We start from the raw sequence: 24,698 nt of genomic DNA, 5'->3' as shown, positions 1-24,698 counted from the left end.
CCTCCATCAAGACTCCCACCCAGCCTCCGAGGACCCCTCCTCCTGCCATTAGTGGATGGGATTACTCAACACCCCATCCACCTGGACACCTTGTGCTGGTCTGTTACCCACCCTTGATCTCTTCATTTCCAACTGCTGCTGTGACATAGACCGCCTCAACCTGTCAACCTCCCTCACCCACTCCAACCTCTCACCCTTGCAATTCGCAGCCCTTCAGTCCCTCTGCTCCAACCCAAACATCATCATCGAACCAACAGACAAGGGGGCGCAGTGGTAGTTTGGCGCACCGACCTCTACACTGATGAAGCCAGGCGCCAGCTCGCAGACACCTCCTCCCTTGCCCCCTTAACCCCGACCTCATCTCTCATCACTGAACCATCATCTCCCAGACCATCCATAGCCTCACCACCTTTGGAAATCTCCAACCTCATAGTCTGAGAACCCTGCACTGCCTGATTCTACCTCCTACCCAAGATTCACAAACCTGACTGTCCTGGTCGACCCATTGTCTGAGCCTGCTCCTACCCCACCGATCTCATCTCTGCAAACATTTACACCGTTCTGTCCCCTTTAGTCCAGGAACTCCCCACCTACGTTCTGGACACCACCCACACTCTTCACCACCTCCAAGACTTTCGTTTCCCTGGCCCCCAGCGTCTTATCTCCACCACGGGCATCCAGTCCCTGAACACAACTATCAGCCAGAAGAAGGCCTCCAAGCCCTCTGTTTTGTCCTCTCATGCCGACCCAACCAATACCCTTCCACTGAAACTATCATTCGCCTGATTCGCCTGGTGAACTGGTCCTCCCCCTCAACAACGTCTCCTTCCAATCCTCCCTATTCCTCCAAACCAAAAGGGTAGTTGTGGGTATCCGCATGTTATGCCTGTCTCTTCATTGGGTACATGGAACAGTCCATCATCCACAGCTACACTGGCACCATTCTCCAGCTTTTCCTCCGCTACGTCGGTGACTGTATCAGCACTACATTGTGCTCCCACGAGGAGGTTGAACAGTTCATCAAATTCATCAACATCTTTCACCCCGACCTCAAATTCACCTGGACTATCTCCCTCTCCTTCCTGGACCTCTTCATCTCCATCTCCGGCGACTGATGAAGCACGGACATCAACTACAAACCTGCCGGCTCCCGCAGCTACCTGGACTACACTTCCTCCACCTTGCCTCCTGTAAAAATGCCATTCTTTATTCCCAATTCCTCTGCCTTGCCGCATCTGCTCCCAGGAGGACCAATTCCACCATAAAACATCCCAGATGGCCTCCTTCTTCAAAGACCGCAATTTCCCCTCCCACATGGTCAATGATGCCCCCCAATACATTTCCTCCACTTCCTGCAGCTCTGCCCTTGAACCCCACTCCTCCCTAGTCCTCACCTTCTACCCCACCAACCTCTGGATACATTGCATCATCCTCCACCACTTCTGCCACCTTCAAACAGACCCCATCACTAGGAGTGTATTTTCCTCCCCACCCCTTTCTGCATTTCGGAGAGACCATTCCCTCTGCGACTCCCTTGTCAGATCCATGCCATCCACTAGCCCACACCCCACTCCCAGCACCTTGCCCTGCCAACGCAAGAGGTGCAGAACCTGCGTCCACACCACCGCTTTATCTCCAACAAAGGCCCAAAGGATTCTTTCACATCGACAGAAATTTACCTGCATCTCCACCAATGTCATCTACTGTATCTGTTGTCCCTGATGTGGTCTCCTCTGCATCAGGGAGACAGGATGCCAACTTGTGGATTGTTCAGAGAACATCTCTGGGACACCTGTAACAACCAACCCCAATGCCCCGTGGCCAAACACTTTAGCTCCACCTCCCACTCTACCAAGGACATGCAGGTCCTGGGCCTCCTCCATCGTCAAACCCGAACCACCTGACACCTGGACGAAGAATGCCTCATCTTCCGCCTTGGGACCCTGCAACCACAGGGGACGAATGTGTATTTCATCAGTTTCCTCATTTCCCCTCCCCTCATGTTATCCCAGTCTCAAGCCTTCAACTCGACACCACCTTCTTGACCTGTCCATCTTCCTTCCCACCTATCCGCTTCACCCTCCTCTCTGACTTATCATCTTTCCCTCAACCCACCTTCATCTACCTGTCACCTTCCCAGCTACCTTCCCCCCCAGCCCTACCATCTCCCATTTATCTCTCAGCCTTCCCACCCCCAGCCCATAAGCCTCATTTCTGATGAAGGGCTTATGCCTGAAACGTCGATTCTCCTGTTCCCTGGATGCTGCCTGCCTGCTGTGCTTTTCCAGCAACACACTCTCAACTCTGATCTCCAGCATCTGCAGTTCTCACTTTCTCTTAGGAGGCTACTGAGTAAGACAGGGGCCCATGGTGTCAGAGGCAAGGAGCTAGCATGGATAGAAGCTTGGCTATCTGGTATAAAGCAAAGAGTAGGGCATAAAAGGGTCGTTCTCAGGATGTCAAGTGGTGTTCTGTAAGTGTCAGTGTTGGAACCATAACTTTTCACTGTATACATTAACAATCTAGATGAAGGAATTGAGGGCATTCTGGCTAAGTGTGCAGATGATACAAAGATATGTAGAGGAATGGGTAGCATTGAGGAGGTGGGTAACCTGCAGAAGGCTGCAGGTTAAGAGAGTGAGCAAAGAAGTAGCAGATGGAGTACAATGTGGGAAAGTATGAGATCATGCACTTTGGTAGGAAGAATAGAGGCAAGGACTATTTTCTAAATGAGGTGAAAATTCAGAAGTCTGAAGTGCAAAGAGATTTGGGAGTTCTAGTCCAGGATTCTCTCAAGGTAAATTTGCAGGTTGAGTCAGTTATTAGGAAGGCAAATGCGATGATGGTATTTAATATGAGAGGACTAGAGTATGAAAGCAGGGATGTACTTCTGATTTTCTATAAGGCTCTAGTCAGACCATATTTGGAGTATGGTGCGCAATTTTGGGGCCCATATCTCTTGGAAGGATGTACTGGATCTGAAGCAGTCCAGAGGACGTTTATGAGAATATTCCCAGAAATGAAAAACCTAACATATTGAGGAACATTTGAGGACTCTAGTTTTATTCTTGATGGAGTTTAGAAGGATGAGGGAGGATCTTAACTGATACATATAGAATACTAAATGGCCTGGACAGAGTAGATGTTGGGAAGGTGTTTCCATTGGTAGGAGAGACAAGGACCCAAGGGCATTGCCTTCCAGTAAAGGGAAGGCCTTTTAGAATGGAAATGAAAAGAAACTTATTCAGCAAGAGAGTGGTGAATCTATGGAATTCATTGCCACAGAAAGATGTGGAGGCCAAGTCGTTGAGTATATTTAAGACTGAGATAGATAGGTTTTTGAGTATCAAGGAGATCAAAGGGTATGGGGAGAAACTTGAGAGTGGGCTCATGAAACTTATCAGGGGTGATTGAATAGCAGAGCAGATTCAATGCGTTGAATGGCCTAATTTCTGCTCCTATGTCTTATGATCTCATGGTCGAATTTCCCTGTGCTTGGCCCATATCCTTCTAATGTTTTCCTAACGACGTATTTGACCAAATACCTTTTACGTGTTGTTAATGTACCTGCCTCAGCCACTTTTGCTGGCAGCTCATTCCATATGCATACTACCCTTTGTGTAAAATAGTTGCCCTCTGGTTCCCTTTTTATTCTTTCCCCTCTAAACTTATACTTATGTCCTGTAGTCCTCGATTCCCCAATCCTGGGAAAAAGACTGAATGCGTTCACCCTGTCCAAGCTTCTCATGATCTTATACACTTCTATAAGATCCCCCCCTCTTAGTCTCCTACACTCTAAAAAAAGTCCTAGCTTGTCCAACCTCTCCCTATAGCTCAGACCATTGAGTCCTGGCAATATACTTATAAATTGCTAATGCACTTTTTCTAGTTTGATAATATCCTTCCAATAGCAAGGTGACCAAAACTGAACACAATAGTCCCAAGTGCGGCCTCACCAATGTCCTGTATAATTGCAACATAACTTCCCAACTTCTATACTCAGTGCCCTGACTGATGAAGTCCAATGTGCCAAAAGCCTTCTTTATTGCTCTGTCTACCTGTGATCCACATTTAGACAACCGTGCACCTGAACTCCAAGGTCCCTCTGTTTCATTACTCTTCTTAAGGCCCTACCATTCACCGTGAAATTCCTACCTTAATCTGACTTTCCAAAATGCAAGACTTCACTTAACTATATTAAACTCTATTTACCCATTCTTGGCCCACATCACCAACTGATTAAGATCCAGAGTCAACACTATAGTGGCTCTGGAAAAGCACAGCAGGTCAGGCAGTATCCGAGGAGCAGGAAAATCGACGCTTCAGGCAAAAGCCCTTCATGGAGCCATGCTGACTACTCCTAATCCCATTCCTGATGAAGGGCTTTTGCCTGAAGCGTCGATTTTCCTGCTCCTCGGATGCTGCCTGACCTGCTGTGCTTTTCCAGCACCACTCTAATCCCAATCTCTACTCCTAATCAAACCATGTCTTTCCAAATGCATGTATAATTACCCGTCAGAATCTTCTCAAGTAACTTATCGACCACAGATGTTAAGTGTTCTGGTGTATCGTTCTCAGGTTTTTCTTTTCAGCCTTTCTTGAATAAGGGCACAACATTTGCTATCCTCCAGTCTTCCAGGACCTGACCTGTGGCTAACGATGATGCAAAAGAACACACATCTGTGATTGCTAGTAATAGTGAAGCAATTTAAGGTTCCTGGCCCAACATTTGAGGGTAACACTTGACTACTGTATCCATTAACTTGACCATTCAGTACTGCAACTATTAAGGCTTTTTGCTGTGATAGAGTCATGCAACATGGAAACAGACCTTTCGCTCCAGCTTGTCCATGTTGACAAGGTTTCCCAAATTGAACCAGTCCCATTTGTCTGCCCAAATCCTCTAAACCTTTCATATTCATGTATGTGTCCAAATGTTGTAAATATTGTAACTGTACCTACATCTACCACTTCCTCTGACAGTTCATTCCATATATGAACCACCCTCTGTGTAAAAAGTTACCTCTCAGGTCCCTCCTCTCACTTTAAAAATACAAAATCCTGATTATTGCTGTTTGTTTCAACAGGACTTTAGTGAACATACTGACGGGTGTGTGGGTCATCCCAGAGCTATTTGAACAAGCCCCCTAGTTTTAAACTCTCCCATCCTAAGGAAAAGACCTTTGTTACTGACTTTATCTATGTTCCTCATGATTTTACCAACCTCTCAAAGATCACCCCTCAACCTCCTATGCTCCAGGGAAGTCCCAGCCTCTCTTTATTACTGAATCGCCCCAGGCCAGACAACATACTGTTAATAGTTTTCTGAACCCTCCCCAGTTTAATAATATCCTTCCTATAGCAGGGTGACCAAAGCTGTATACAGTACAGCAAAAGTGGCCTCACCAATGCCCTGTACAATCTCAACATGATGTCCCAACTTCTATAATCAATGGTCTTAGCAATGAAGGCAAGCATGCTAATGCTTTGTAAAATGGTATTAATCCTGTTAAGCTGAATAGAAGCAAAACAATTTAACTAGTTCTAGACTTTAGGCAAGGGCTAGTTAATGATATTAAAGATCCACAATATGGACATAAAAATATTCAGTAACTGAACTATTCCCCCTAGTTTTGAACTCCTCACTTAGTATGGGTTCTGTACAATAGGGTGCTAAGGCAAAGTAATTGGAGTACCATCAAGAATTAGTATTTGTGGTAGATGCTCTCCTGTTAGCTTACTTGATTAAGGCACTAATTGGCATAGGACAAACAGGAAAAATATCTCATTTCTTTATTCATAATTAGTGCTATATATTTGCACTATACAAATACCTCAACAAGGGAAAATCTAACCACCTCCTTTTGGTTACCATAATAGAATTTACTATCATCAACATATTGAAGATTAATATTCACCAGAAACTTAACTGTACGAACCACATAAATACTATGGCTCCAATGGCAAATCAGAGGCTTGGAATTCTGAATCAGACCACCTGACTTCCCAAACTCAGTTCACCTACAGGACACAGATCGGAATGTGGCAGAATACACCTAATTGTCTAGATGAGTGCAGCTCTGTTAAAGTACAGATTTGAGACGGTCCAGGGAATTCTCCTTATGAACTCAACTTGTAAGCCTCTCTTAGTTCGTCCTGGAGATCGTACCTTTAGTAGTCTGGAATAAAAAAACCTCTTACAGACAGTTTAGTTTAATTTTAATCATCCCCTTCATTTACTAATAGCATCACTGTTACAACATAACACTGGTACCTATAAGCTAAACTAACTGGGTTCTAATAACCCAAGAGAGTAGAACATCAGCTCTTCAAGAACCCTAAACTCTGTTGTACTGTCACGAACAGACTACCTTTATACACTAATTTACAATGGTTGTACTGTCACAAACTTAAAACGTTAACAAGAGCACTGCATGTTCTGAACTAGACAGACAATAGTGAAGGATAATAATTTGAGTCAGAAGTTAATTGATACAGAGTTTCGTTTCGAGGTCAGAATCAAACATTGTTATTAATTTCACAAAGGAACAGCCGTGAATGTTACCACTCGGTGTCCTGTTTATACAGATTCACTGATGTTAAGACAAATGTTTTTAATTGTCTTAACGTTCCCTGACTGTCTGTTTTCTAGTGTGCAGCAAATGTGTTCAATAATTCAAAATTACATTTTAAGCTAAATGTTTAAGGACAAGTTTTAAGGTTTTAAACTTTCTCATTCCATTTGTCATTTTGTCATTTCATGATAACTACATGTATACAAGTATAATTAGTCCATTCAGTCGATTTGTATTCTTAAAAGTCAAGTGCCTCCTCTAGTGAGTCATCATCCAGAGGAGCAGAATCTGAAAGATACTGGATTTCAGCATGGAAGTTCAGGCATGGAGGTACAGGGGTAGACAAGGGTTGATTAACCAGATTTCTCTGTGGCTTAGGCGAAAAGTAAGTTACGGTCCATTTCATGCATAAGTGATTGACAATGCATATTCCTTGGATGAGACCCAAAGACTATCAGTACGTCCTAACGATCCATCCACACAGCGACCATAACCAGCAAGTAACACTTCATCCACACGAATTGGATGATGGTGGGGCAGGTATCTTCCCTGTGTCTTGACCCGTTTTGTTGATAACATCTGTGTTGTCTGAAATTTCTTTTGAGAAATCATCGATGTAGGTGCAACATTGCGGGCCAATGAATGAACAAGTGTCTCCTTCTTTAGCGAGGAGGAAATCTAGCACTAGCCAATTCTGAAGCGTCATCATCCGAGTCTCCTGTAACTCTTTGTTCAAAAGTGTGGGCAGTTGAGTTGGAAAATTTTTTGATGTCATACACAAGGTCACTTCTCTGATCTAGGGCCATCTCAACACCCCAGCCAAGAATATGATCTCCCAGCAACCTGGACCACCAGGTTTGTTGATAGAAGAAGCTGTGTAAGTCCCATTTTGTTTTTCCTCTACTTTTGTTTTGTACTGATTCACATGATGAATGGAATGCCCACCAACATCTACTTTAGATACTTCATGGTGGAGGGTAAAAAGTGGTAAGGTGTACACTAGGGCACAACATCCGTACCAGTCATTGGGTAAATATGGGTAGGCATTGTGTTCTGGGTTCATGTGAGTGGTGACATGGGGGAAAATGAAAGGGTCAGCTTTCCAGATATGAAGGGGAACTGACATGAGAAGAGTGCCACCAGCTGGTGACTTGATCTCACCAATTACCCAAGCGTGCTGAGTAGCCCCCAGTAACGGATTATAATATTGTTGAAACCTGAGATCATTCCTGGATGAGTCAGAAGCTAAAGTAATGTGGGGAAGAGGATGTTATGTAAAATAGGATTGCAAGAGTGAGGATCCAAATCAAGTGACCACCACCGAGGAGGCTTTGATTTGGTATTGACGCATTGGACAAAATGAGGAGGATCCTGAATCAGAGTACCATCATCATGACATTCAGTTTAATATTTAGAGGACAGAGGAGATCACTAGCGAATAGAGGGATACGTAATCCAATAATAAAAACAAAGCAAAAAGGGAGTGTGACACAATGTTTCTACGCCACTGTGAGAGGGACAGAGTATGCATATCTATTAGAGGAACCATCAAAACCTTGCAGGATTTCATCATCGTCTGAGATTTGAAAATCAAAAGCATTAGCAAATTGGGTGGGAAGTAATGAAACAGTGGCTCCTGTGTCAACCATCAATTCAATATTGTGGCCATTAATGTTAAGAACTGGCATAGGTTCATCCTCTGATCTAGTGGTAAATTCAAATCAGGAGGATGACCTATATCCGGGAGTCAGTTTTGAAAAGGATTTTGTGCGGTAAAAGGGGCAACCTACTGAAGTCCCTGGGGAGGGGGACCAGGATGTTGTCTGTTATTTCAACTCCGGTGATGAACCAGTTTCTTGGACCAAGGTATAGGGAGTAATGGACTGTTGGGGAGGATGCATAGGAGGATCTCAAAGTCCATTGGGATGTTGTGAATACATGGTACCAGTCCTACTGTTCTGCCATACTGGATGATAGTATGAGGGTTTCATTTGATAGCCTGACTGCGACAGAAAGGTCTATTTTGAATCCTGGGTTTAGGTTCAGCCCCTGTAGTTTGGGTAAATTCTGTCTTGACCTGTTCGATGGTAGCCTTGCTGTTGGGATCCTTTAATCCCCAGAAGTAACAAACTTCTCGGCTGTATTGTGCAACTTTAACATCTTGCCAGTGGATGTTGTGGGTTTTATTAGCTTTCTGTACCTGATCAGGTAAGATGGTCATGTATAGGACATTAAATTAGGATGATCACCCTTGTGTGTGGTTAACATCACCAAAGTAAGCACAATAGCATTCCTTAAAATGGGTAAAGAACTCCTCAGCCCCTTCACCCGAGCTGGGTTTACATGTTAAGACTTTACCTACATCAACTGCACGATACACTGCTTGGCGGAGACAGGTAATAATTCAATCTGGTCTGTTAGGTTTGGCCTGGTGCCAGACTACAAGCTGGGTATGATTATTACATTGTAAAATTTCTATGAACTCGGCCCATTTTTTCAGGGGAAAGGGTGTATTCTATATGGTGAAGTAGGTCTTGGGAGGTTGCATTATAAATGGTTCTAGTCCTATTAATGTAATTAACAAATCCCTCAGGATTCTTTCCATAATCTGGAGCCTTATTGATAATGCTTGAGAGTTCATGAGGTTTCCATAGTTGATAAAGATCCACAAATTGGGCTTGTCCCAGATTCAGGAACTCTTCTATAAGGGAAATTTCTTTCTGGCCCTCCCACATCAGGTTGAGTGCAAGGACTGATATTAAGGACCCGAGACTTTGATTGCAAATCATCAATGTCTTCGGGATTTATTAGTTTAGGGGCAGTGGAAATCAAAGGAGTCTCTTCAGTGTTTCTTCCATGTTTTAATATTAATTGACTCCTAGTGCAGTAGGCAATGGATTTGTGGTAAGTCGAATCCTTATTCAGCTGAACAGTTGGGGTAGGGTCATGAGCCTCGGCACATTTCATCATTAGAGTAAGGGTGAGGGTTCATGCGGGGAACTGGAGGAGATCGACTGACAGGACGGGAGCCATAAAATATTTCCTCCTCTGAATCTGTGTCCCACCCCACCCTACCCCCATTTCACAGGTGGATCAGGTTTCTTTAGTAATGGGTCTTTGGGAGAGGGGAGGGTGGGGTATAAGGAACAGTCTTTGTTGTCAGTTTCGTCCTGCGCGGCTGCAGCTGCAGTTTGTTGTTTATTCACCAGTTTCTCTTTCCGTTGGGGTCCCTAACCCCAAAGAAAAGAGAAGGTTCTGAATCTTTGTTTTCCTTTTTTTTTCATTTTCTCTCTAGCCAATTCCAATTCTGCTTCTAAATCATGTGCTTCATATTCACGTTTTAGTTCTGTGCAATTTAGTTCAGATCCTTCCTCAGTTACTGGACTAATTCCCCTTTTAATACAGTTTTGTCTCCTTGATGATTGCATGGATTTTCCTCATTTTCCCTAGCTACCTTTTTTCCACACTGATATGGCTTCTTGCTTACTTCCCTTTCTTTTTTCCCCAAATCTCTTGTTGTTCAATTTTAATGAGTAGATTTAAATCATGTGTGTCTCCGAGAGGCCAATCCTTATTCTGTTGAGCAGCTGTGGCCGATATTCTCCTTAATTGTTTCTCATAATTAGGATAGAGACTTATTATTTCTGTTAGGGGACATTTGTCGTCCATCTTATCTGGAGTTGCACCCATATTTATCCTACCTACTTTAAATCTTCACAAAACTACTGCTGTACGGGGGCTCCAACCCCAATTACTACCTGATCTCTAACCCCAAAAAACACAGGGGCTCCAACCCTACAAAACACAAACATTCACTCGGTAAAAACAATGACTGCAGCTGCTGGAAACCAGATTCTGGATTATTGGTGCTGGAAAAGCACAGCAGTTCAGGCAGCATCCGAGGAGCAGCAAAATCGATGTTTTGGGCAAAAGCCCTTCAATTATTCCTGATATTTAAGGATCTCATTTAGGGTTCTGTCAGGGTACCGTGAGGGTGAAATGGGGGAAGCATCACACAAAAAGATGCAGACCGAGAGCAATCAAGGTATTTTCTTACCCTGTGAGCCATTGGTCTCAAGTCTGACCCTTAAGTGAAGCTTCTGTTTTCCAGTTTCACTCAAACATATCCCTTGTTGGAACCCTGCTTGTAGCACCAATAACACTCAAGAAGTCAACACCATCCATGACAAAGTAGCTTGTTTGATCAGCGCCACAACATTTTAAGTATTTATTTTCCTCACCATTGGTGTGCAGTGGAAGACAACAGTATATACTGAATGCATTTCTCCAATTCACGAAGACTCCTTCAACAGCATCTTCAAGATCCATGATATCTACCATCTCGAAGAACAGGATAGCATACCTAATGAACCCAAGCCTGAAGGTTGTCCAGTGTTTCTGCATACAGGCACCTCCTTTGGTATCTAAATTTCTGCTTCAGGATGGTGTGGTATAAGTTAATAAGTTAACTCTTTTTACAAAGCTGTAGTTGGAGTCTGTAGAAATTTCTTTGCCACGGAAAGCTGTGGGGGGGGGGGCGGGGGGCAGATTCCTTGTAAATATTTAAGGCTGAGATTGGTAGATTCTTGATTGGTAGGAGAATCAAGGGTTACAAAGAAAAGGCAGGAAAGTGTATGTGAGGAATATTGGATGAGCCATGAAACATGTGCAGATGAACATTATATTAAAAAGCAGTCACAGATGCTGCTGCACACAATTATGATTCATCGGGGGCATTATTACCAAAATTTAGAAGGAGCAATACCTCATTTTTTTTGAGAAATTCAACTTTCTTTTGAATATAATTGGTATGACAGGTTCCTAAAAAGAATGGGAGAGCATCCTCGACTGGCAAAATGACCACTCTTTTTTTCTATTTCCTAAAGTCTTATTATGGCAACCAAAAAAAAAAGAATTTTTATAGTCTTTCGAATTGATAAAACATCTTCAGTTTCTTTGCTTGATTGAGACCTACCAGCTCCACAGTCTCTTTTTATATAATTTTGGGTGGCGTTGTCCTCAGTGGTTAGCACTGCTGCCTCACAGTGCCAGGGACCCAGGTTCAATTCCACCCTTGGGCAACTGTCTGTGTGAAGTTTGCACATTCTCCCTATGTCTTTTTCGACTTCCTTCAGGTGCTTCGGTTTCCTCCTACAGTCCAAAGTGGATTGGTCATGCTAAATTGCCCACAGCGACCAGGGATGTGCAGGCTAGGTGGATTAGCCACAGGAAATACAGGGTTACAGGGATAAGGGTCGGGGTCGGGGTGGGGGTGGGTCGAAGTGGACTGCTCTTCGAAGGGTTGGTGTGGACTCAATGGGCTGAATGGCCTGCTTCCAAATTGTCGGGATTTCTATAATGTAAACTACAACAAGGTCCATTGGGAAATGTAAAACTCACACTTTTATGGATCAGCATCTGGAACCAGTATGCAGCAAATTTTCTAAATTCAGTTTTCACAATGTAAGTCAGTTATGTGGAGAGTAACTCTTACAGTGTTCTTTTTGGGAACCTGTTACCCTAATTATGTTCAAAAGAAAGTTGAATTTCTGAAGAAAAAGGAAGTATTGCTACTTTTAATTTATAGCAATATGGCCACCAATTGGGATGCAGCAGCATTTGTGACTGCTTTTTAATATAAGGTTCAACTGCACATGTTTGGATCTTCCTCCATTATTTGCGTTCAACAAGAATGGGTATGAACTACATTTGAGACAGATGAAAGGAGTCATTGAGTCATGGAGGCCTACAGCACAGAAAAAGGCTCTTCAGCCAGTGTCTGCATCAGTCAAAAGAAGCACCAAACCATTTGAAACCCATTTTTCAGCACAAATTAAACGAGTTGATTTCAAAAATTAATTTCTGAGGTAAAGTAATATAGTGGATATTTTACTGAACTAATAATCCAGTGAGCTGGACTAATGATTTGGAAACATAAATTCAAATCCCAGCATGGTAATTGGGGGAGTTAAATTGTGTTAATGAAATAAATCTACAATAAAGAACTGGTATCAGTAATGATGATAAAGAAACTTTTTGCAAAAGCCCATCTGATTTCTCTTATCCTTCAGTGTAGGAAGTCTGCTATCCTTCCCTGGTCTGATGGATAGACAACTCCTTACTCACAACAAGTTGGTTGATTTTTAAATATCCCCTGAAATGGCTTAGCAAATCACTTGGTTGTGTCCAAGAGGGTTGCTTGCTATCAGTTTCTTAAAGGCAATTAGGAATGGGCAATAAATGGAGGCTTTAACTGGATAATAGAAATGAATGAAATGCTGATTGCTGGCCTGTGGTGTTTGCATTATAAACATTTGAGCCTTTGCATTGCATAGTGAGGACCACCTCACTGAAAAACAAAAAGTTGTTTCCTAAAGCTTTCTTTTCCCAGACAGGAACAGTAATATTATACTGTGTAAAATAACTTAATATTCCAAAAACAATGACAATAAAATCTTGGAGTAGGACATATCCAAGACAGCTTTACAGAGAGCGGAGAGAAGATGAATAAAATAGATGAAAGAAAGCTGTAATGCACCAGACTATTGCAAGTCCCTGGTGCTGTTGCTAGAATTATTCTCTGAACCAACATCCAAGAACAGTTTAAATGGTCATTATTCTTTTTAAAGTAAGTGGAACTTTGCTTGTGCAAAATGGTTATGCTTTATGCTTGCGGTACAGGTGTTTCAAAACATAGCTAATTGTGTGTAAGGTATGAGTCATAGAGTCATAGAGATGTACAGCATGGAAATAGACCCTTTGGTCCAACCTGTCCATGCCGACCAGATATCCCAACCCAATCTAGTCCCACCTGCCAGCACCCGGCCCATATCCCTCCAAACCCTTCCTATTCATATACCCATCCAAATGCCTCTTAAATGTTGCAATTGTACTAGCCTTCACCACATCCTCTGGCAGCTCATTCCATACACGTACCACCCTCTGCGTGAAAACGTTGCCACTTAGGTCTCTTTTATATCTTTCCCCTCTCACCCTAAACCTATGCCCTCTAGTTCTAGACTCCCCAACCCCAGGGAAAAGACTTTGCCTATTTATCCTATCCATGCCCCTCATAATTTTGTAAACCTCTGTAAGGTCACCCCTCAGCCTCCAACACTCCAGGGAAAACAGCCCCAGATTGTTCAACCTCTCCCTGTAGCTCAGATCCCCCAACCCTGGCAACGTCCTTGTAAATCTTTTCTGAACCCTTTCAAGTTTCACAACATCTTTCCCATAAGAAGGAGACCAGAATTGCATGCAATATTCCAACAGCGGCCTAACCAATGTCCTGTACAGCCGCAACATGACTGCCCAACTCCTGTACTCAATACTCTGACCAATAAAGGAAAGCATTCCAAACACCTTTTTCACTATCCTATCTACCTGCGACCCCACTTTTAAGGAGCTATGAACCTGCACTGCAAGGTCTCTTTGTTCAGCAACACTCCCTAGGACCTTACCATTAAGTGTAGAAGTCCTGCTAAGATTTACTTTCCCAAAATGCAGCACCTTGCATTTATCTGAATTAAATTCCACCTGCCACTTCTCAGCCCATTGGCCCTGTTGTAATCTGAGGTAACCCTCTTCGCTGTCCACTACACCTCCAATTTTGGCGTCATCTGCAAACTTACTAACTGTACCTCTTATGCTCGCATCCAAATCATTTATGTAAATGACAAAAAGTACAGGGCCCAGCGCCGATCCTTGTGGCACTCCACTGGTCACAGGCCTCCAGTGTGAAAAACAACCCTCCACCACCACCCTCTGTCTTCTACCTTTGAGCCAGTTCTGTATCCAAATGGCTAGTTCTCCCTGTATTCCATAAGATCTAACCTTGCTAATCAGTCTCCCATGGGGAACCTTGTCGAATGCCTTACTGAAGTCCATATAGATCACATCTACCGTTCTGCCCTCATCAATCTTCTTTGTTACTTCATCAAAAAACTCAATCAAGTTTGTGAGACATGATTTCCCATGCACAAAACCATGTTGACTATCCCGAATCAGTCCTTGCCTTTCGAAATACATTGTCTTTTGGTTGAGGGGCTTGCTTCTTGGATATTTTGGGAAGAGCTGTGTAAAAGATGCTGATAGGAAGTAATCTAACAGTAGCTACCTTATAACTTTGAAATCTCTTTGCAGATCTTGCAAGGAATCCAGAGTATCATGAAATGAACAATGCTGTAAATGACCCCCCATTGCTGCTACTCATTGGATACGCAGATGGCATGCAAATTTGGAGTATTCCTGTGAGTTTTTTTTGCTTTTCCTTTTATTGGAGAGGCCAAATTAATTTGTTGCCATGTTGGTTTCTCTGTTACAGATGTTTATTTTTACTCAGTTAGTTTTCATCACTTACGTAAATGATTTGGATGTGAACATAGGAGGTATGATTAGCAAGTTTGCAAATGACACCAAAATTGGAGGTGTAGTGGACAACAAAGAAGGTCACCTTAGAGTACGATGGTATCTTGATCAGATGGAGTTTAATTTAGATAAATGTGAGGGGCTGCATTTTGGAAAGGCAAGTCAGAGCAGGACTTATACACTTAATGGTAAGGTTCTGGGGGTGTTGATGAACAAAGAGACCTTGAAGTGCAGGTTCATAGTTCCTTGAAAGTGGAGTCCCAAGTAGACAAGATAGTGAAGAATGCTTGCCCATATTGGTCAGTGCATTGAGTATAACGGTTAGGATGTCATCCTGCAGTCACACAGGACATTGGTTAGGCCACTTTTGGAATACAGAGGAACCTTGATTATCTGGCATTCTATTATTTGAAGTTCAGATTATCCGGCAAGATAGCATGGTCCCGATGCTTGACTATACTATGTTATTCGGCATTTGATTTACTGGCATTCGATTAACCAAATGAAATACACTCCTGGCCTGTGTCATGGAGTCATAGAGTCATAGAATCCTTTGTATAATCAAGGTTCCTCTCTACTGTGTTCAGTTCAGGTCTCCCTGCCATACGAAGGATGTTGTGAAACTTGAATGGGTTCAGAAAAGAGTCACAGGAATGTTGCTAGGGAGATGCTGAAAAGACTGGGGCGTCAGAGGCTGAGGGGTGACCTTACAGAGGTGTATAAAATCATGAGAGTCATGGATAGGATGAATAGCCAAGATCATTACGCCAAGGGTGGGGGAGTCCAAAACTAGACGGCATAGGTTTAAGGTGAGAGGGAGAATATTTAAAAAGCATGTAAGGGGCAACTTTTTCACGCAGAGAGTAGTGCATGTATGGAATGAGCTGCCAGAGGAAGTGGTGGACGCTGGTACATTTACAACATTTAAAAGGCATCTGGAAAGGTATATGAATAGGAAGGGTTTAGAGAAATGTGGGCCAAATGCTGGCAATTTATTTAGGATATCTGGTCGGCATGTACGAATTGGACCGAAGGGTCCGTTTCTATGCTGTATAGCTCTTTGACTTTATGACTTTATGACTCTATGAATTAACACTGTTAAACGGTTGTATGTTTCTGCTTCATTGCATGAAATAAATGCTGATACTTTAGTTCTAAACTGAGAGAACTGTTGGACTTTGAATGTGGTGTACTGCCCTGAACTCCAGAATCTAAAGTTGTCTTTACCTAATGTAATGAACTGTCACAACAGGAGCACCATAAAACAAAGTAGGACACAAACCACTGAAGAATGTATTTAACAAGATGACAGGACGTTAAATCAGAGGTTTTTTAAGAAGAATTTTAAATGAGGGAAGTGAGATTGAGAATTGAAGATATGCAGAGAAGAAATTAGAGGACTTGGGACCCAGACAGCTGAAGGTTCAACCACAATTGGAGGGCATGATAAAATTCAGGATACTCAGCAGGGCAGAATTTGAGGAGCATTGACATCCCTGAGGATTCTGAGGATGGAGAAGATTGCAAAGCTAGGGAAAGGGGAGGCAGTGAAAAAAAATTAGAATATTAAAATTAAGATATTCCTTGACCAGGAACCATTGTTGGTCAGCAGAACAGAGGTGTTATGTGAACAAGGCTTGGTGCAAGTTAGGACATCAGCAGCAGAGATCTGGATGATTTCAAGATTACAGAGGCTATAATGTGGAAGATCAGACAGGAGTGCATTGGAACAGTTCAGTCTTGAACTAACATTTATTTTGGCCACATATCCTTGTCTGTTCTTCTGATTATAATGGTCTACTCATAATTTTTATATCTTCTCCTGGGAAAGAATTTTACATGCTCCCATTGGTAGGTTTGCAGGTCAGGGCCAGATTCCTGGGTGGCCTGCTGCATCCTCTGATATACCTGCAGTTTTAAATAGAATGAGGAAGCTGGTGTCCAATCTCTTGTTAATTGAGGTCCCTAAGTGACCAATTAATAGCATTTACTGGCCATTTTCTACTTAGCCACAATTTTGAGACTGGCAGAAGGCCAGGGATAGGGGTGAGGCCCAAGAGAATTGGAGAATGAGGGGTGTTATGAAGGACAGAAGTGGAAAAGGTGATAAAAATAAATGCTCCAAAACAAATAAAAAGGGAAGAGATTAACAGTCAGAAATTGTACTTTTGGTTGTATTGTATCGGGAAAACTGAAAAATTCAAAGTAACTATTTAATAACTTTCTACCACTATCCCTTGCTGTCATTTAATGCTTCCAGGAGCTTTAATTATCTTGAGGCAGGATTTGTATACCTCACTTGGCAGCATTTACCTGAGATTTACCTGCTCAGGCCTTGCCTATGGTAAACTAGCCCTCAATAATTTCCCTTTTTCTTGGATGGGCCTCTCCCTGCTCCCTCTGAAAGTTTCACTTAACTCCTTTGCTCTGGCACTCAGACGTTTGATTGTGTACAATCCCAACAGTGGCCACTGCCCCCAGTGATACTGCAGGGACTGCAGAGCTCCTGGGCAATCAGATTGCCTGGCGTGCTTTAAGGTGGAACATGCTGCCAAGTGAGGTATACAAGGATGTGGTACCAATCAAGCCGGCTGCTTTGTCCTGATGTTGTCAAGCTTCTTGAATGTTGTTGGAGCTGCACCCATCCAGACAAATGGGGAGTATTCCATCACATGCCTGACTTGTGCCTTGTAGATGGTGGACAGGCTTTGGGGAATCAAGAGGTAGTTACTCACTGCAGTATTCCTCACCTTTGACTTCCTCTTGTCAACCACTGTGATGAGTCCAGTTGAATTTATAGTCAATGCTAATCTGAAGGGATTCAGTGATTGTAAGGCCCAATCTGCTGGTCCACGTTAAGAGATCTCATGGCATTGGTCATGTCAGTTATCTCAGAGTCTTAGTAACAATTACCCTATCAACCTTAACTGCAATAAAGAATACTTGGCCATTCGTAGAGTCATAAATGTGCAGCATGGAAACAGACCTTTCAGTCCAACTCATCCATGCCAACCAGATATCCTAAATTAATCTAGTCTCATTTGCCCATATCCTTCTAAACCCTTCCTATCCATATACCCATCCAGATGCCTTTTAAGTGTTGTAATGTACCAACCTCCACCATCTCCTCTGGAAGCACATTCTATTCATGCACCATCCTCTGCATGGAAATGTTGCTCCTTATGTCCCTTTTAATCTTCCCCTCTCACCTTAAACCTATGCAGTCTAATTATGGACTCCCCTACCCTGAGAAAAAGACCTTGCCTATTTACCTTATCTATGTCCCTCATGATTTTATAAACTTTGATAATGTCATCCCTCAGCCGCTGATGCTCCAGGGAAAATAGCCCCAACCTATTCAGCCTCTCTTCATAGCTCAAGCCTGTCATCCTGGCAACATTCTTGTAAAGCTTCTCTGAAACCATTCAAGTTTCACAACATCCTTCCTATAGCAGGGAGAACAGAACTGAACATAGTATTCCAAAAGTGACCTAACCAATGTCCTGTACAGCACAACATGAACTCCCATCTCCTATACTCTGTGCACTGACCAATGAAGGTATGCATCCCAAATATCCTTTTCACTGTCTACTTGTGACTCCACTTTCATGGAACTATGAATGTGTACCGCAAGATCTCTTTGTTCAGCAGCTCTCCCCAGGATCTAATCATTAAGCGTATAAGTCCTATCCTGATTTGCCTTTCCAAAATGCATCCCCTCACATTTATCTAAATTTAACTCCTTTTACCACTCCTCAGCTCATTTAATCCATTTTATCAAGGTTCTGTCGTACTCTGAGGTAACCTTCTTCACTATGCACTACATTACCAATTTTTGTGTCATCTGCAAATTTATTAACTATACCTCCTATATTCACATTCAAATCATTTACATGAGTGACAAAAAGCAGTGGACCCAGCACTAATGGTTGTGGCACACCGCTGGTCACAGGCCTCCAGTCCAAAAACCAAATCTCCACCCTTCATTAAGGACTTTATTTGTGGGACCTTGATGTCTGCAAATTGGTTGCTAGGTTTGCTATTTGAACTGAATCTGCTGTTTGTAAAAACATTTGGGATGTCCATAAGACTTGATGAAGTGTTGTACAAATCCAGAAGTTTTTTTTTGTTTGGTTTTTCGCTTCTGGTCCAATGGACTTGGAATGTTTCTTTCATTTTCATCCACTCCCTGGTGCATATTGGACTGAAATGTATCCTCTAGATCATTTACCGTGCAGTCTGCTTCATTTGTGAATGAATCTGATGGAAACGAATATGCCTTAGGACATTTTGCTCCATGTGCTGTATCCATTTACATTATTAAAGTCTCTGCATGCAAGATGTTCCAACCATGTTTTTCTCTTCAGACAAAATGTTTTTGGATGTGATGGAAAAAGCACCAGAAACACAGGCCTTTTGAAATTAAAAACAGAAAATGTTGGAAATGTGCAGTCAGTTGTTTGACATCTGAGAGAAAAATCAGATTCCTCTTTAATCTAGTAAAAGGCAACTTGTATCTAGTTGCCTTGTATCTAATAAAAGGCAACTTTTTTGGGTGAGGTCCATCTGACTCATTCAGATGCTAATTGATCTGCCTAGAGCATTTCCTGATGTGTTCTGTAAAGTGTGAAAAAAGGTCTATGAGGATTATTTAGATGCCAGAAACCCTATGAAGAGTGTTTTGCTCTTTCTCTCTCTCTCTCTCTGTATTTGTATCTATATATGAACTCAGTGAAGTATTGAAGTACTTTAGAACACTACTTTTCCAAACAGCGGATGCATTTGATCACTTTTGAGTACTAAACGGTGTTGAAGTATAAAAATAACCATAATTTTGCAAAGATACATTGGAAATCCTGTTGGTTCTGTGGTTTTGTTGAATTTTCATTCATGATAAAAATGTTAAATTGTTACTTTTTTTTGGGCATCCCTGTGCCAGATCCAGTTCTCAACAGTAAAGTTATTTCTTTTCCTAATCCTTTGCAGTACAGTTAGAAATTTCTCATTTTGTCTTTATTCTGTTTTTACTTTCTCTTTTTCTCACTCTGTCTCTTCCTGTCTGAAAAATATCAGTGTCCTGCAATGTTCCTTGTAAACTGTGCAGCCACAGAGCAGTCCAAAAAATCTCCATGCAGGCCATACATAAGTTAGTGTTTTTAAACTATCGCTCTAAAAACTTTAAAGGTTACCCATTTATGCAAACCACCCATACACGCTAGAAAATAAAACTCGGGAATGTTAATATTGACATAGAGCATTCTGCAGGGATACCTTTAAATTTGCAGCTTTCTTTCTGGGAAATTTGGAGTGTGCAACCACATCTAACTATTATTTAATGCAATAAACTGGAACTCCAGCTGGTTTCAATTCACTTTTGTTTCTCTAATAATTAATTCCTTGGCTAGCCAGTTTCATTGAAACACTTCTCTTCCGCCATCTGCTCTGTGGTCTACCTTGGACTCAATTTGAAAGAAGTTGAGCCAATTCTCAATACCCTTAGCAGGGGTGACTAAATGGTAGTATCCTCATGGTGACACAAGGAAATGGTTCCTCCTTTTTATGTCAGTGATATCTTTACCCATTGAAAAAAAGAGGTTTTTGTAGAAATATGTATTTCACAGGCAAATCCATGAGAAAGTAGCTCAGAGTTAATCTGATGCCTAAGTCATTTGTGAACAATAATTGCAGGAAAAATGTTTAAATGATTGGCTGATAATGTTTTAGTGATGGAATAACCTTTGCTTTCCAGAAACAAAAACAGTTTCTTAGGTTTTTCTAGCTGTGCATCTCTTAATTTATTTGAGGATTTATCACTGAGGTTTTTTGGACTTTCTAAAAGGAAATTACTTATTGGCAAATAGATTAAAGAAGGAATTCAAGGCCAACAAACAAGCTATCCCAAGAATGACGGTTTGGCTGTGAAGCTAGCAGGTTGCTCTGTCTCTAAAGCAAAATAAGTTAGCTAAAGACAAAGAAACTGTTGATAGGCTTAAATCTGTGAGTTAAAGGAAAAGGAAGAAATTTAATGCTTAAAATCTATTTCTGGTTATACCCTTAGTGTTTAGAATTTCTCATTGTCATTTCTGACCCAGCTATTTCTAAGGGCGAGATTCAGACCTTTGAAACCAAGGACTTACATTGTCAAATTTAGGGACAAGAAGGGTTAATCAGAAAGCACCCTGAGTTGAAAGAATTCACGTCTTTTAATTATCAAGTATTATTATGATTAATCTTGTCATATCTTTGGTTTTACTGTTGGACAAAAATTCTAACTTTTATTACTGACCTCCACATTTTGACTTGTGACAAGTGTAGTGATTGTAATGAGGTCAGCCAGGTGGACCTTATAGAATGAGTTCCCTGATTGGGCTGTTAATCTGGTCAATCAGGGAGCCCTGCCAGATAAAAACAGGAATGTCAGACATCCTGACACTCTGAGGTGTAGGTAGGTAGGTATTTATGTACCTTCCCTCTGCAAGGTCCCCTGGACCGGCAGCCCCACATCCAGAGAGCTAGGAGAAGATGTCTCTGAATCTTGGGCCTGCTCTTGGAGCTGCAGCCTGGGCCACACCCAGGTCAAGGGAGTGTTGCTGCTGACCTGGGGCCCATCCCACTGCTGGTCTCTGGGACCCCACCTGGACCTGCCTCAGCTGCTACTGCTTGGGGCTTGCCTTGGGCCCCTCCCAGGACCTCCACCGCTGCTGCTGTTAGAGGCCCACCTCCACCACCACTGCTGCCGAGGACAAGATTTTGGGGCTGCCTGGGATTTGCCTTGGGGGCCCTCCCTAACAGGTCTGCCCCCACCGCTGTGACCTGGGACCTCCACCACCACTGTCTGGGACTTGCCTTGGGCCCCTCCCCACAACCTCCACCACTGCTATGACCGGAGGCCTACCTGGGACTTGCTTTGGGACCCTCCCAAGAGCTCCACCGCTGCTGCCTGGGACTAAATTTTCGGGCTGCTTGGGATTTGCCTGGGGGTCAAGGCCTATCCCCACCCCAACATGACCAGCAAGGCTGTGGCTAGTGTGGTCAGCCCACTGGCCATCGTCGCTGTGGCCAGGATGTACGGGAAGGCTGTCTTTTTCCTCAAGACCGAGCAGGCGGTCCACCTGGCCGTGGAGAGGGGGCGGGATACATCTGCCCGTTGACCCTTTGGAGGTTACAGCTCAAAGGGTCGTGATCTCCAACGTCCTGCCCTTCATTGCCAGTGAGCTCCTTCTTCCCCACCTCAACACCTTGGGGGAGAGCCGGTCGGGTGTCCAACCGCTCCCGCTCGGTCTTAAGGACCCTGCCCTCCGCCACGCATATTCCTTCCGATGCTAGGTGTTCATTTGCCTGGCCTGGGACGAGGTCACCGAGGGCTCCTTTACCCTCCTCCACGAGGACGCGGCCTACCGTGTCTTCTGGACAGCGGATGGTGTGCGGTGCCACCTGTGCTGTGAGGTGGGGCACATTAGAAAAAACTGCCCCACCCAGAAGGCTGCCCAGCCCACACCAACGGCTGAGGGTGGCGCCGCTGCACCCACTCCCCTTCCCCCGAAGTCAACACCACAAGCCCCAGCAGCAGGGGCTGAGCCAGAGGCTTCCAGTGCCTCAGCCTCTGGCAGGGAGAGGGGGTGAGCGTCCGGCCGGCCGGAAGGTGCTCAGGAAGACGCAATGCGCCAGGCCCGCCCACATGGAGGCCACGCTATCTATCACCTTCTCCTACAACTAGCCCATGATCCGACCTGCCCCGGCACAACAATGCCCCCGCAGCCGTGCTGGCGTCACCCTGGCGTGGGAACCCTGACCCCCAAACCCGTACCTGATCCTGGCTCTGCTGCACCTACTGACCCCACACCCAACCCCTGCCCCGTTACAGAAACCCCTGGGGCTTCAACACCTGCTCCTGGTGCTACAACACCTGGCCCAGGGCCCCTGAGCCCCAGCCACACCCTGGCACTAACCTGCGGGAAACCACCGCTGCCTCACCTCCTGCAGCAGCTGTGTCTCTGGCCCCCAGAGAGGTAACTGGGTCCCTGCCCTGCCCACCATCATGGGGTGGGGCAGGAAGTGACACAGCTGACCCTCCTGACCCTGGCCACGCTCCCAGCCAATAGTATTCTGGGAAAGGCTGGGTGGAGGGACCTCAGGCCCCATGACCACCAAGGTGGGCGGGGAGGGGAAGGCCTATAAATTCCCCCCCTGTCTCTCTGGGGAAGAGGTGCCAGCCCTTGGAGGGGAGAGACACTCCAGCAGCGTTGCCCCTCTCCAGGGGATGAGCCTACGGTGTCTCTTTCCTGTCCTACACTGCGGCCTGACATGCCCAAACCCCCAGGGGTTACAGCAGGACCTTCTGCTGCCATAAAGTCCTCCCCAGGGGCCGGAGGAGTTAATAACCACACAGGCCGTGGTGCGGGTGACAACGGCGAACTCTCTGCTGGGTTGTCGAGCGGTGGAGGGGAGGAATGTGTTATCCTCACTCCTCCGCCCAGAGTGTTTTTCCGGGGACCCTGGCCCTGGGTGAGGACCTTTTTCCCCGAGGAGCCAGGCGTCCTGGTGTCGGGAGAGGAGCGGGTCCCCGAGCCTCTGCCGCCCGACGACCTGAACTCGAGGCATTCCAGGAAGGGATGTGCCGAGGAAGGTACTGCCGGTGAGCCTGGGGGTGGGGTTGCTGGGGGTTCTGAGGCCAGTTGGCGATGCTGGACCTGCCCCCACTCTCTTGGTGGGGGAGGGGTCGGTGACTGAGGGCGGCTTCCTGGAGGAGGGTTCGGGATTGGTGGTGGACACTGGGGACGACGTGGAGTCTATCTCCAGTGACATTTTTGAGTCCTGGGTGCCCTGCACCAAACTACCACCTCATCCCCCTCGAGGAACTCCGGGAGTTTGTCGAGGAAACTCTGAGTCGCCGGGATAGAGCCCAACTGGTGCTTGACCGCCGGAGCTCCTTCGAGAGAGACTTTACTGGTCGGCCCACGCTGCTCGCCAGGTGCCTGGGCTCTGTGAACAAGCGAAAGCGAGTCAGGAACTTCCTGGGGGCACTCCTGGTGAGGGCGAGGGACTTCTGTGCCCCTCCCTCGTCCTCCCAGTAACTGTATATAGCTTTTTAACTATACTGGTGGTGGTTGCACAATGCTTCTGACATGGAGACAACTATAGCCAGCCTCAACATCAACGGCAGCAGGGATGCACAGCGCAGATTCCAGACCCTCTCGGTCCTTCAGGACGGGAGGTAGGCGGTGTGCTTCCTGCAAGAAACTCACACTATCCCGGTCAAGTCCTTCGACCTGGTGGACGTCTGGTGGAATTTCCATTCCGACTCTTATCGCCTTCACCTTTGGAGCTTCCAGAATTGACCGCCTGTATGTTTCGCGGGCGTATGCCTCCTATTTTCCGACAGCCTCCATGTGGCAGGTGTCGTGCACGGACCACTACCTGGTGTGGGTGGAACGCCTTCCGTTCGGCACCAGGCTCGGCTCCGCGTACTGGTACTTTAACAACCTGCTGCTGGAGGACGAGCGGTTCCGGGATTCGTTTCGTCGTTTCTGGGCCGGCTGGAGAAGGAAGCGGGGAAGCTTCCCCACCCTGAGGCTATAGTGGGACGTGGGCGAGGCTATAGTGGGACGTGGGCAAGGCTCACGTTCACGTCTTCTGTCAGGAGTCCGCGAGGGGGTTGACAAAGAGGCGGAAATCCAGGATCGGGGAGTTGGAGAGGGAGATGCTCGACCTGGAGTCACGCCTCGGTCAGCCCGACGCAGACCCGGCCCTGCGTGG

The 24,698-nt window shown here is 44.8% G+C and overlaps 1 protein-coding gene across 4 annotated transcripts in view; it reads left to right on the top strand.

Moving 5' to 3' along the window:
• The window catches only part of bcas3 (BCAS3 microtubule associated cell migration factor), a 1,192,206-nt gene that overhangs the window by 43,587 nt on the left and 1,123,921 nt on the right, over nucleotides 1-24,698 (top strand). For 3 of the 4 annotated variants that reach the window (XM_072590043.1, XM_072590044.1, XM_072590042.1), the window contains exon 5: nucleotides 14,718-14,824. The exons of the other annotated variant lie outside the window; for it this stretch is intronic. In XM_072590043.1, the coding sequence (XP_072446144.1) occupies nucleotides 14,718-14,824 (107 nt within the window). The remainder of the gene's footprint in view (nucleotides 1-14,717; nucleotides 14,825-24,698) is intronic. 4 annotated transcript variants of the gene reach the window in all.

The sequence above is a fragment of the Chiloscyllium punctatum genome, chromosome 19 (assembly GCF_047496795.1).
Source record: "Chiloscyllium punctatum isolate Juve2018m chromosome 19, sChiPun1.3, whole genome shotgun sequence".
NCBI classification, from domain to species: Eukaryota; Metazoa; Chordata; class Chondrichthyes; order Orectolobiformes; family Hemiscylliidae; genus Chiloscyllium; species Chiloscyllium punctatum.
The sequence above is the reverse complement of the archived record's forward strand: the minus strand, read 5'-3'. Positions and strand labels throughout refer to the sequence as shown.